The following is a 13,413-nucleotide window of genomic DNA, read 5'->3' on the forward strand; positions in this document are numbered from 1 at the left end:
ATTTTGAGTTAATTTTTGTATATAGTATGACATAAGAGACCAATTTCATTCTTTTTCATTTGGATGTCCAATTTCTCCATCACCATTTATTGAAGACACTATCTTTCCCCCATTGTCTATTCTCAGCATTTTAGTTAAAGAGCAGTTGACCATGTTTATGTGGGTTTATTCCTGAGCTCTGTGCTCTATTCCATTATTCTACAGATCTGTTTTTATGCTAGTAAAATATTGTTTTGATTACTGTCGCTTAGCAATATGTTTTCAAATCAGGGATTGTGATACTTCTAGCTTTGTTGTTCTAGCTGAAATTGCTTTTGCTATTCAGGTATTTTGTGATTCCAAAAGAATTTTAGGATTTTCTTTTCTGTAAAAAAAAGATATCAAATTTTGATACTGATTGCACTGAATCTAAAGATTGCTTTTGGAAGTGTGGATGTTGTTATGTTTTGAATGCTTATCCCCCTCAAAGCTCATATTGAAATTTAATTGTCATTGTGTCAGTATTGGGGGAGGTTCAGAGCCCTCATGGATTAATGTGTTATCCAGGGATTTTGCCCACTGTGGCACTTGCATGCATATTCTCATTCATTTTCTTTCTTCCTTCCTTCCTTCCTTCCTTTTCTCTCTCTCTCCCCTCCTCCAATATGATGAATGATGCAGCAACAAGACATTAGGCAGGTGCCACCACCTTGATACTGTACTTTCCAGAACTGTGAGACAAGAATTTTTCTTCATTATAAATTACCAAGTCTATTGTATTCTGTTAGAGCAACACAAAATTGACTAATACAGACATTTTGACATTAACTCTTCCAATCCATGAGCCATTTATGTGTCATTTAAATTTCTTTCACCAATGTTTTGTCATTTTCATTGTACAAATTTTTCATTTCCTTGGTAAGTTTAAGTATTTATTCTTTTTGATCCTATTGTAAATGGAATTCTCTTCTAATTTCATTTTTGGATGGGTTGCTGTTAGTGTATAGAAACACAATTCTATATGATTTTGTACCCTTTGACTTTATTGAACTTGCTTATTAAATCTAAGAATTTTTTTGTCAAGTCTTTCAGGATTTTCTACATACAGGGATATCTCATTTTATTGCACTTTGCTTTATTGTGCTTTGCAAATAATGCGGGGTTTTTGTTTTTGTTGTTTTTACAAATTCAATGTTTGTGGCAAACTTGCTTAGCAAGTCTATTGGTGCCATTTTTTCAGCAGCACATGCTAAATACATGTCTCTGTGTCACATTTTGGTAATTCTCACAATATTTTAAACTTTTTCATAATTAGTATAGGTGTTGGTGGAAGGTTCTATAAGAGAACGGAGAGAGCCTCACCCCAGGTGTAAGTCCATGCCTAAAATTGTATGAAAGCCTGAAACAGACTACTGCTCATGGGATGGCAAGTAGCAATCATCTTTACTTCCAAAAGCCTTTTATAATCAGTAAATCACATACACCACATTAATCAATAATCTATAATTAACATTCCCTATTCTGATTCCAACCTTAAAAGGAAACACCAAATCTAGAAAACTAAAATAACTACTTAAAAACAACTACATTACATTTTAAGCAACCATGCATTCTAAACTTCATTTCTATAAAGTTAAAGTTCAATAGATGGAGCAAGGGGATGATTTATTCTTACAAGCACTTAATTTAGTTATAGGAATTAAGCTTAACAGTTATGTTTTTCTTGCAGCTTGGAAGCCACCCGCTGTGAGACATGGTTTATCACACACATAACCTTAGAATTGTCCCCCTGCACAGAGGGCTATTAACCCGACCTGCTTGGGTGAACAACAGTGCAATCAGAGTTCCATACAGAGGGTTTTTCCTGTTCTGCAGGTTCTGGTTTGCCTGCTTATCCAAGGCAGCTTAAGCTTCTGACAAGGTTTACAATACTTCACAAAACTGCTTTTGCTCAAATTCCCAGTTTTTATTAAAAGAGTTCATGTAAGGTGGGAGATTAAAATTATCTCACATATAGGTTACATGGTAATCTGCGGCCCGTGATCTTAGATGTTATTATTGTGATTGTATTGCACAAGAGATAGCAAACTTAAATGAACAATGTTGTATATGTCCTAAATGCTCTGCCTACTAGCCATTCCCTTATCTGTTCTTCTCCTTGTGCCTCTCTATTCTGTGAGACATAAATATTAAAATTAGGCCAATTAATCACACCACAATGGTCTCTAAAGTGTTCAAATGAATGGAAGAGTCACAGTCTCTCACTTTAAGTCAAAACTAGAAATGATGAAGCTTAGTGGGGAAAGTATGTCTTATTTGCCATCTACATCCTAAATTCCACTCCTGTGATTTTGGCAATTTCCTTGTGGTTGGAATTCACTACTATAGCTCCATTGCACTCCCTTGGGGTTTCAAACTCCTTTGATTTTTCTTGTTGCCAGGGTTTTTTTGCTGTTTTTTTCTCATCTGAAACCTCTTTTCTAGACTCAGGGCTAAATAGGCTGGTAAGGGCACCTGTTCTGTGCTGGAAACTCTACTGCTTAATTAGAAGGGGGAGGTTCCTAGGTGGTTTTTCCTACTCTGGAATGTTGATGCAGCAGGAGAAGCTTGTAATAGAGTTTGTTCTGATTTGTCTTGTTCACCTGTGATTGCCACTGTTCAAGCCTGTGCTGGATGACCTTTGTGGTGGATGCTGGGCTGTTCCCTCAAGATAGTTGTAGGAGGTTTAGGTTGGGAGCTGGGTATGAGAATTTCTCCACGAAGGCTGGTGTTGTGGGAATTGCTCTACCTGCTGTCTCCCCATATAGGTGACTGTGACAGCTAGGTTATGTCATCTAAGCAGTGGTTGTGGATTCCTGGACTGTGGACATTTACTCAAACCAGGTCCTGGTGTAATAGTGGCTTTAGGCTGGAGGTCCTTGGTAGGGTGTTGGAACTTTGAACAGTTCCACAGGCCCTGCAATAGTGATCGAGACTCAGAGGTGGGGTCTTGAGGTCCAGGCACAGTGCTGGAATCTCAGGGGCAGTGTCCTGAGCCTGGAGCTGTAACTGGTTTTATAACCAAAATTTTACAATTCTCAAGTGTCTTAGCTCCCTCATATTCAAAAGGAGTTTTCAGTGTTCATATCAGAACTGATGCAGGCAGGTAAACAGCCTTGACTTGACAGGGATGCAACAGTGAGTGCTATGTCAGTGCCAGTGGCATGGCAACTGCAGTCTTAGAAAAAGCAGAGAAGTGACAGAGTGGTCCCAGTACAAATTGCTGAATGGAACTTTGTAACGTTCTGTCAACTGATGCAATTCTTTTGAGTTTTTCCCAGGAACAGCAGAACCTCCGTGCAGCCCTGGGATAACTACAGCACTTTCTGCTACATGATTGTCTGGAGAAAGACAAGTGACAGGTCACTGTAGATTGTGTTCAAGAGCCACTGAGCCCATGGACAAGGCTAAAAGAATGAGTAATATTAGCCCCTAGCTTATTATAATACTAAAATTTTCACCCTGGGGAGGGATTTGTCCACCATTTTTTGTTCATGGGATGTATGTACCAGAATGATTCCTCACTACACTTGAATGCCCTGCACTCCATGCCAAACATATAATGGGGTTCACTCCCCTTATGCATTATTCATTTTCACCTCCATAAAACCCTTTCATTGCTAATCAGGGAGGTGGATCTGAGGTAGTCTGTGCCTCCCCCTCCCAGTTGACACATCATCTGAAATAAATCCTTTCTCCCTTGACAATCCTCATTGTCTCACTAATTGGCTTTCTGTGCAGGGAGCAAGAGTGAACTCCCATTGTGAGTTCATTAACAGTTGTACAGGCCACCAGTTATAATCCCTAGAGAAGGTAGAAAGTGAAGGGTATGTAGCTGGAGGAGTCAGTGATGGTGAAGAAAGGGCTTCAGAGTCATAAGGACATTTCTCCCTGATGGCAAGAAGAGGTTTTTAGGTTCTGCTTGCTTTCCCCCAATCTTCTTGAAGACTTCTGTCTTCTGCACTAGAACCTTACATTTAACCTGATCTGCCTTGTTCTGATACAAAAGCATAAAAGACTGTACCTAAGGGATTTCATCCCACTTTCCAATATGGTGACAAAACAAATCCAACTGGAGTATAGCATTACAGCTCAGTGATCCATTAACAGGCCATATTTCCTCAGATCCAAGTGAGTACCTGGGACAGATGGTATTACATAAATATATTGTTTTTTTTTCCCAATAGGCTGTATTTATAGCTATATTCAGACCAGTTCTGAAGGATGCAACCCAAAGGGCTACATTCAGGAACCAAACTCTTGTTTCCCGTAATTACACATAAACAATAAACACTCTCTCCAAATCAGATGGACTGCAGTACTAACAAATAAGCCTAAAGAGTGCCAAACACAAACAGTCATAGTCATAGGTCTTGCTCTCCCAAATGGCTAAGGCTTCCAACTCAAATGGGATTTCTTCTGAAACTCCAGAAAGAGGAGCTCAGAGGTCCTATTCTCCCAGATGGCCAAGGCTTCAGGACCAAATGGGAATCTCAAAGAGACTCCCCAACTGGAGAGAGGAGCCAAAGGCCCTGTTCTTCCAGATTACCAGGACTGCAGCCCAAAAAGGAATCTCAGAGAAACCTCAATGGAGAGACAAGTTTCTCCACTTGTAGTGCTTTCAAACAGCACTCACCTGTGCAGGCCCAAATGCCAAAATCCCAAGATTAAGGTCTGTTCTTCCCTCAAAATCAAAGATGCTTTTGGAGCTGGTGACAGCAAAACCAGTGGGAGAAGACAAAACCAACCTCTGACGGAACTCAGTCAGGGAGCTGCTAGGGAGGCTTTAAAGACTCCCTCCATTCCAAGGTCGCCAAGCCAGAAGCAACCAATCCTGGACCAGGAGACCCCAAATTGCTAATTCACAAGGGGGGCAGGTGTTCACTGTTGCTCGATGCACAGAAAGCCGGTTACTGAGACAATGAGGATTGTCAGGGGAGAAAGGATTTATTTCAGAAGACACATCAACTGGGAGAGGGAGGAATGGGCCACTTCAAATCCACCTCCCAGTTGATGCAACAATGAACACCCCTTTACCCCTTTGCCCCATGGGTTCATTAACAAAACTAGAGGAAAAAAGCCTTGGTGTCTGATGTGAGAACCTCAAAACTGGGACTAGGGAGGAGCTAGAAGCAAGGCTCCTGAGCAGGATCTGAGCCAGAAGCTGGGCTGTACAGGCAGCAGGCTGAGTTAACCTAGTAGAGGCAGGGCTGAGCCTTTTGTGGGTGGTTCTAACGGGGGCAATGGAGGCAGGGCCAGGAAGGTGAAAGGCTGATTGGGCAAAGTCAGGGCTGCACAAGCAGTGGGATATTCCAACCAGGGTACAGAGGCAGCTCCTTGAGAGTGGTGTGCTTACAAGCCGCTTCTTGCCCACTGTCTTCCAAGATTCATTTAAACCTAGATAGGTATCTGCATGCAATTTATACTCCTTTCTTTGAGAGTGGTATGCTTGTGAGCTGCTTCCATTCCTCCATCTACCCAGATTCCATATGGAATCCAGAGTGGTATGCTTGAGAGCTGCTTCCATTCCTCTATCTTCCAGATTCCATTCACGTTTTAAAATGTGAATTAAGAGTCATGGTTGTTATTCACGATTTCCAATTTCAGTTTAAAAATCTAAGGAAAATATGTTAAGTACAACTTGGTTCACAAGCTTGTCTTGGTTTTCCTGACGATTTAGTTCATCTTCAAGTTTCAAGTCTTTAAAAATTGAATCTACTATCATGTTATAGAGTATCTCTTCAGAAAGGCTCTTTTGAGTTAATTCTTTAATTTGGGGTCTAATTTCATAGTCTGCACAGGGCCAACTTGAGATTCCTCTCTCCTCCATCCATGGTTCTCCTTGCTTCAACAAGATCAGATTTAACTTCAGAGACTGATGCCCTGCCACTGAAACAAGGTTGCTATAGTTTTCCAGCATCACATCCCTGTATAGTTTTCTTTGAGCGGAGTTTAGCCACTGCCACTCCTCCTGAGTGAAGTCCACAGTCACATCCTTGAGTGACACAAAGTCCTGTAACAAGACCTCTCTGTTCAATCTGAGAGTTGGTCATTTTCTGCTGCTCTTCACAAGAGGCAGATACCTATAAAGACAGGGCACAAGGCAGAAAACTACAGGCCGCTGCAGATGCTCAAGCGCTGCTCAAACATGATGACTTTACTCCAACACCTGCGTCTGACGCTCTCCTCAGAGCCAGACGCCTCAACTTCCCGCCTCTCCTCCAAAGCCTTCAGAGGAGCACTGGTACCCACCCCCTCCGCAGCCTACATGTGAGTTTTTAATCTAAAGTGTTACCAGGACTTCAGGTGAGATGGATCGCAGGGCAGGGTCCTGGCTAGCAGCAGTGGGCTGGCCTTGGTCTGCACTTGTGTCATCTTCCACTCACTGTCAAACAGATTTGCCCAAGGGATGTTTTGATGTTAACACCAATTTTTATTTCCCAGGTCTCCATTTTACCCACTCATATCCATCACAGAAGAGGTGTGGAATTATTTCTATTTTTAATTTTGTTAATTTTTGTTTTGGGCATTTTGAAACTGTATTATCACACATGTACACATTTATGATTGTAGTATCTTTCTGAAAAATTTACCCATTTATCATTAGTGAATGTTCCTTTTCCTTCCTATAGTATTTTGTCTAGAAATTTACTTTTTCTTTTGTTAATCGTCATTCCAGCCTTCCCACATATTTTGTTTGCGTAGTGTACCTTTTTATTCCATTTTACTTTCTTTAACTTCTCCAAGCATGGGACCTAAGCAGATGAAGTACAGTTTGGAATCCATGTATGTGGCTTAGTAGCTGGAGTTCTTTTAGATGTTAACTTGAAGTATAAGATTATCAAAGCCATGCTTCCATATGTGGCCAGTACACAATTCATTCTACTTGTGAGAGTATAGAGTTGAATTATTTTTTAATACCTGTGAACTAGAATTGGGTATCACTTTCTGGACCTGTCATGATTCCAGTTTCACCAAAGCCACAAATTCCACAGCCATTGCCCTTCAACTTTCGTAGCTACCTCTTGGTCCAGCCAGAAAAAGCCCTCTGCCTTCCATTTTACTTTTCAACCTATTCAAAATGAAGTGCTTTTCATGTGGACAGCATATTGTTGGGTATTTTCTGATTTGTTCTGACAATATCTGCCTTTTTCTTTTTTCTTGAGACAGAGTCCTGCTCTCTTGCCCATGCTAGAGTGCTGTAGTGTCATAGCTCACAGCAACCTCAGACTCCTGAGCTCAAGTGATCCTCCTACCCCAAGCCTCTAGAGTAGCAGGGACCACAGGCACCCCCTACCATGCCTGACTAGTTTTTCTATTCTTAGTAGAGATGGTGTTGCTCTAGTTCAGGTTCATCTTGAATTCCTTAGCTCAAGGAATCCACCTGCCTCCACCCTGAGTATTAGGACTGCAGGTGTGAGCCACCAGGTCTAGAGTTTATCATTTAATTTTGAATTGTATCCTGGACATGGTGGGTGGGAGAGTGTGGATTCTCCACCATTACTCCTCTGAAGAGTATTGTTTTTTAATTTCAAGTTAATTTGAGGATATAAAGAATTAGGTTACAATGTAAACAAATCCTTATTATAGTTGTGTCCTGCACTCAGGAGGTGTGCCAGATACCTTACATTGTGCCCTTTAATTGGGAGCACACCAATCCCCCTTCCCCATCTTGAATTGAATTGAGTTTTTCTCTTATGTGGCGTGTATTAGACCCTGCACTGGCTTCATATTAGTATTGAGTACATTGGATACTTGCTTTTCCATTCTTGTGATACTTTACTAAGAAGAACATGTTTCAATTCCATCCAGGTTAATACAGGTTAAACAGATGGAAAGTCTCCATCTTTTTATGGCTGAATAGTATGCCATGGTATACATATACCACAGTTTGTTAATCCATTCCTGGGTTGATGGGCATTTAGGTTGTTTCCAAATCTTGGTGATTGTAAATTAAGCAGCAGTAAACAATCTAGTGCAAATGTCCTTATAAGAAAATGACTTCTTTTGTGTGTGTGTAGATGCTGTAATGGGATTGCAGGATCAAATGGGAGGTCTTTTTTTTTTTTTTTAGTTGAATGGTAACTATGTACATTAATGCACTTCTGGGGAGGTCTATTTTGAGTTCTTTGAGGATGCTCCATACTTCTTTCCAAACTGTATGAGTTTGCAGTCCCACCACTAGTGTAAAAGTGTTCCCTTCTCTGCACATCTGCGCCGGCATCTGGAGCTTTGAGACTCTGGAGAGCAGTGGCCAGTGGTTCTGTGTTGGCTGCAGTTCAGTGTCCATACTGCCTCCTTTGCTGCCCTATGTTGTGGTGTCACTGCAGCCTCTTTACCTGCCTGCTGGTGGTTCCTCCCCACACAGTATAGCTTAGGCCAGCCTGAGATCTAGGCAGGGTTTGTTCCCAGACATGACCCTAACTCTCCCTGTCTGGCTGTTCTGGTTCACATACCGTGGCACAACCCTACCCCAGTTCACCCAAGGTCCTAAAGAGGGAGCAGGGGTCACTGCTTTCCCCTGAGTGCGGACCCTTCCACTAAGTATGCCTGCTTTTAGTTCTCTCCACAGCCTCCAAGGTTTCTCACATTTTATTCAGAGTTTATGGTTGTCTCTGGGAAGCTTAGTCTGACTGGAGCTGCTCTGCCGTCACCAGTGGTAGGCGTGGCTGGGTTTGCTTTCAGCGAAGAAGGGCTCTGGGCCTTGCCCCTGTGCTCTCTTGTTAGTTTTTGTCAGCTCCAAAGATAGGACAGTCAGTTCCAGGTGCCAGTGTGTGGAAAGCATGTTATGTGGGGTCCATTTCATTTTATTTAGTTTGAAGTTAATTTGTTCATCTTAGATTCCATCCATTTTTGTACAACCCAGGGAGCATTACCATTGCTGCATTCTGCATAACCTCTGTGTGCTGTGGAGTTTATGTCTTCAGAGATGGATTTGGGCTATTGCTTCTTCTTTTTTAGAGACAGAGCTCACTATGTTGCCCTCAGTAGAGTGCTGTAGTGTCACAGCTCACAGCAGCCTCAAACTCTTGGGCTTAAGCGATTCTCTTGCCTCAGCCTCCCAAGTAGCTGGGACTACAGGCACCCACCACAAATACCTGACTTTTTGTTGTTGTTGTCATTGCAGTTTTCATTGTTGTTTAGCAGGCCTGGGTTGGGTTTGAACCCGTCACCCCAGGTGCACTTAACCACTCAGCTACGGGCACTGAACCTAGGTCACTGCTTCCAATGGTCTTTTCCCCTAATTTCTTTCTCCTTAAATATGATTATGCTATCTATAGGTAAAGCATAATTTACTTCAAGCCCACCAAGAAGAGTTAAATGAAGCTAAAGAGAAGAGCCAACTAATGAAGCAGGAATTCAAACAGAAGGAAGCAGAGTGGAGAGTTAGGAGTGAGGGCCTGAAGAGAGATGCTGAGGAGAAGCTGGCTCTGCTGCTCCTTGACCTGAGGGAACAGGCTGCATGGGAGCAGCGCTCACTGAGGAGCTGCTTTGAGCTACGGGAGGCAGAGATGAGGCAGCTACAGGACCAGCAGGCTGCACAGATCCTGGAACTGGAGCGGTCGCTAGAAGAGCAGCAAGGACGCCTGCAGCAGCTGGAGCAGGGGCTGGCTGTGGATGAGGCTCCACTGTGTGGCCAGTGTGGCCGGGAGCCGCCCAGGGCCCGAGCACAGGAGGATTGTGCCCTGCAGCTGATGCTGGCCCGGAGCAGGTGAGCATCTGGGCACGCGGTCCTGGCAGGAGCTGTTTGCTGGTCCCCTGAGACCCAACTGGCATCAGCTGAGGGCTGAGGACAGGCCTGGGAGGATACGCTGTGGGCTCTTGGCCAGCAGATAGGACTGGGAGGAAGTGAAGCCAGGTATGAGAGGCTGAGTTTGACCCTGAGTCAGCACAGCCAGTTCTGTGCAATGGTCATGCCCAAACCCGCAGAGCTGCTCCTCGGATGGACCTGGGGGCCGTGAGTCATCTTACCAATGTTCTCTTTTTGTGTGTCTTAAAGTTTCAGTAGCAGAACCTTAAACCTCATTTAGGAGGTATTACATGGACATGCAGTTTATCCATGTAAGTGTTGGGGTTTTTTTAACTTAAATGTAATTTTTAAAAGTAAGCATTTTTCATACTCTCCTAAAATTTTAAGTAGATTTAGAGCATGGTTGGGTTCTTTGTCTCTATTTGTGAGCTCCAGTCTATTAATGGAAAAAGACCCAAAGTCTAAAATAAAGAGGTTCGTTTGGAGCCCAGTGTATGTGATCAGATGTAACTGGTGCCCTAAGTACTAAGACCTCTGCCGTGCAGTTGGGTCATAGCTTGGGCTTCCTCCTTCAGGGATTCAGAATCACACGTACAACTCTAATACAGGGAAGGTGCCCTGGTTTGGCCCCAAAAGGTGGGACATCTTAAAGTCAGGGTTACAGGTGATGGGTGGGTTTAAAGATTGCTTGATTTGTTATTGGTTAAAGAAATGAAGCTTTGTCTAAAGACTTAGAAAAGTGGTTCTCAACCTGTGGGTTACGACCTCTTTGGGGGTCGAATGACCCTTTCACAGGGGTTGCCTAAGTCCATCCTACATATCAGATATTTACATTACGATTCATAACAGTAGCAAAATTACAGTTATGAAGTAGCAACAAAAAATAATTTTATGTTTGGGGGTCACCACAACATGAGGAACTATATTAAAGAGTTGCAGCATTAGGAAGGTTGAGAACCACTGACTTAGAATGTTTTAACTTAAGGAGTCTGCTAATCAGGGTCAGGGTCTGATGATGAGTTGCAAAGGATGTCCCCAAATAGGGAGGGGTGTGGTGAGGCATGTCTGGCCTCACTTCTCATGGCCAGAAGCTCAGTTTTAGGGCATTTCTCTGGGGTCTCCTGGACCAGGAGGGGTTCTATTCAGTCAGCTACAGGGTTAAGATTTTATTTTAGTTCACTGTGTGTGGCTGTGGTGGCCCTAGCTGTCCTTGTGGGGTCTTCAGATCTGCTGTTGGTCTTGTCTCTTTTTGTCTGTTGCCCTGAGTAGCATGTAGGAACTCTGCCCTGGGGTTGGAGAGCTCACGCCCAAGTCCAGACCTCTGTCTGGGCTGCGCAAATGCGGTGAGATGTTCAACCTCAAGAGCCCTAGTGCCCTCACTCTGGTGAATGAGATGGTCTGTGGAAAACTGACACAGGGCTCTGGCAGATGGTGGCACACAAAGATCTTCACACCTGTTGTCTGTGTGTCTTGTGTGCTTGCTGGACACCTTGCACTTCCCCAGGACTCTTCTAGGTCCAGGCTATTTCTGCCTCCTAGTCCCTTGGGACTTGGTCCCTTCCTATGGTTTCTGCCGCCTGCCCTGAGGCTTCTTTATTTCTCCTCTCCCTGCTGGAGTGCAGAGGTCGCCGCCCCAGGGCTGAGGGGTCAGGTGGTGTGTCTGTCTTCTCAAGATGGGTGCTGGTCCTTCCTCATGTGACCTGGCAACTCTGAGGCTCTTGTCCCTGAGCTCCTGTGGCTTCATGGGGGCCCCTTCACGCCCCCACTCATCTCTCTGACCGTTGGTAGCAGAATGCGAAGAAATGAGGACAGTTCACATTCAGGAATGGTGACTGGCTGAAGTGGTGTTTTTGGTTGGACATGTGGTCTCGTGTTCATGAGGATTGGTGCTTCAAAGCTGTGTTTTGCATCTGTGTTCACTTTGAATGTCATTTCAGGTTTTTAGAAGAACGTAAGGAAATCACGGAGAAGTTCAAGGTGGAACAGGATGCTTTCCTACGGGAAGCTCAAGAGCAACATGCCCACGAGCTCCAGCTGCTCCAGGAGCGACACCAGCAGCAGCTTCAGTCTGTGACACAGGAGCTGGAGGCCAGACACCAGGCCGAGCTCAGGGAGCTGGCGGCCTCCATGGAGAGTGAACAGCAGGCTCTGTTGGATGCGCGTGTGGCTGAGCTGCAGATAAAACACGCCAGTGAGGTCAGTGCCCTGGAGAGAAGGCACCTGTCAAACCTGGACTCTTTGGCATCCCGCTACCTGTCTGAGATTGAGACCGCCCGAAAGGAGCACAGATGGGCCATTGTGCGTTTGCGAACAGACTTCAAGGAGCAACTGCAGAAAAAGGATGCTTTTCACCAAATGATTTTGACACAGGAGCTGGAGAAACTTCGGCTAGAACATGATAAGGAGCTTCAGTCTGTGAAGGGCAGTCTGAGGGGTGGTGTAAGTGCTGGGCATGGCAGTAGCCTACAGGCCTTGGAGCTGCCAGGAGTGCATCAGGCCCCCCAGGTGAGGCAGTAGCCTGTACCCCATTGCCTGTGTGTTACCACTGCACACTGAGCCCATGTATGCATGTGTGGGTGTGTCTGCGTGTCACATTGTGAGTGGGCTCAGAACAGTAAGTTATCGGAGTTATTTTGATCACAGACTCCTTGACAAAGGCTTTGGCCCCAGTCCCAGACTTGTGTAGGAGTGTGTGAGCCATCAGCTTCCTGCGGGTTGAGGAAGTTGAACCTTTCTCATGCTCTCTACAGACTTTAGTCTCCTCCATTGATGTGTCCTGAAATTAGACCCTTTTGTCATATTTCAAGAGTGGTGATGGTCCATTTGGCAGGTATTTTAAGTTTTTAGCATGAAGGGGAGCTTCTGTTGTCAAGGGTCAGTACTGTTGACATGCCCGAGTGCCAGTGACTGTGTGTGGGCTGCACTCCCAGACTTAGGACCCATCTCATCACATGCACTTGAGTGTCTCCTCCCCACACTCCAGTCTTTAGAATGTTCTCTCCCCAAAGTGGATGGTGGAGCCACAGGGAGGGTTGGGTCTGCCTCCCTCTAGGGGAGCATGGGACCTTAGGTCATGGGGTTGATGGGGGTGATGAGAGCTGGCTCTGTGGCATGTAGCAGCTGCTCTGTTGAATATGAAGTCCATGCTCTGAGTTACAGAGCAGGTGGTAGGCAGATGTGAGCAGATGCTGACATAACGTGCTCTCTGCGGATGTATCAGCCAGGGTGGTGCCTGGGCTTCACAATGTTAGTTTATTGTTTGCTTTCATTCAGCTCTGGGTGAGAATGGAAGAAAAATGGGGATTTTGCTCTAGTAGCAATGAGAGCGTCATTGTCTGTTTCAGCTTCAGTGTTGTGCACTCCCAGGCTAAGGTCAGAGAGTTCCTAGAGAACAAGGCACATCCAGGCTTTCTCTCAATAGGGGCGAGGGGTAAAGATACTTGCCTATCTTGGGCCTCTGCATCCTGTCTTTGGGTTTACTGGGTGTCAGGGCACCTGCCTTTCTTTTCTTTTCTTTTTTTTTTGAGACAGAGCCTCAAGCTGTCCCCCTGGGGAGAGTGCCATGGCATTACAGCTCGCAGCAACCTCCAACTCCTGGGCTCAAGCGAATCTCCTGCCTCAGCCTCCCAAGTAGCTGGGACCAC

The 13,413-nt window shown here is 44.6% G+C and overlaps 1 protein-coding gene across 1 annotated transcript in view; it reads left to right on the plus strand.

Annotated features, from left to right (window-relative positions):
• The window catches only part of PCNT (pericentrin), a 133,034-nt gene that overhangs the window by 39,605 nt on the left and 80,016 nt on the right, over positions 1–13,413 (plus strand). The window contains 2 exon segments of the mRNA XM_023518087.1: positions 9,300–9,730; positions 11,707–12,274. Of these exon segments, the coding sequence (XP_023373855.1) occupies positions 9,300–9,730; positions 11,707–12,274 (999 nt within the window).

Source organism: Otolemur garnettii, unplaced genomic scaffold (assembly GCF_000181295.1).
Source record: "Otolemur garnettii isolate 467f Iridium unplaced genomic scaffold, OtoGar3 scaffold00128, whole genome shotgun sequence".
Classification (NCBI taxonomy): domain Eukaryota; kingdom Metazoa; phylum Chordata; class Mammalia; order Primates; family Galagidae; genus Otolemur; species Otolemur garnettii.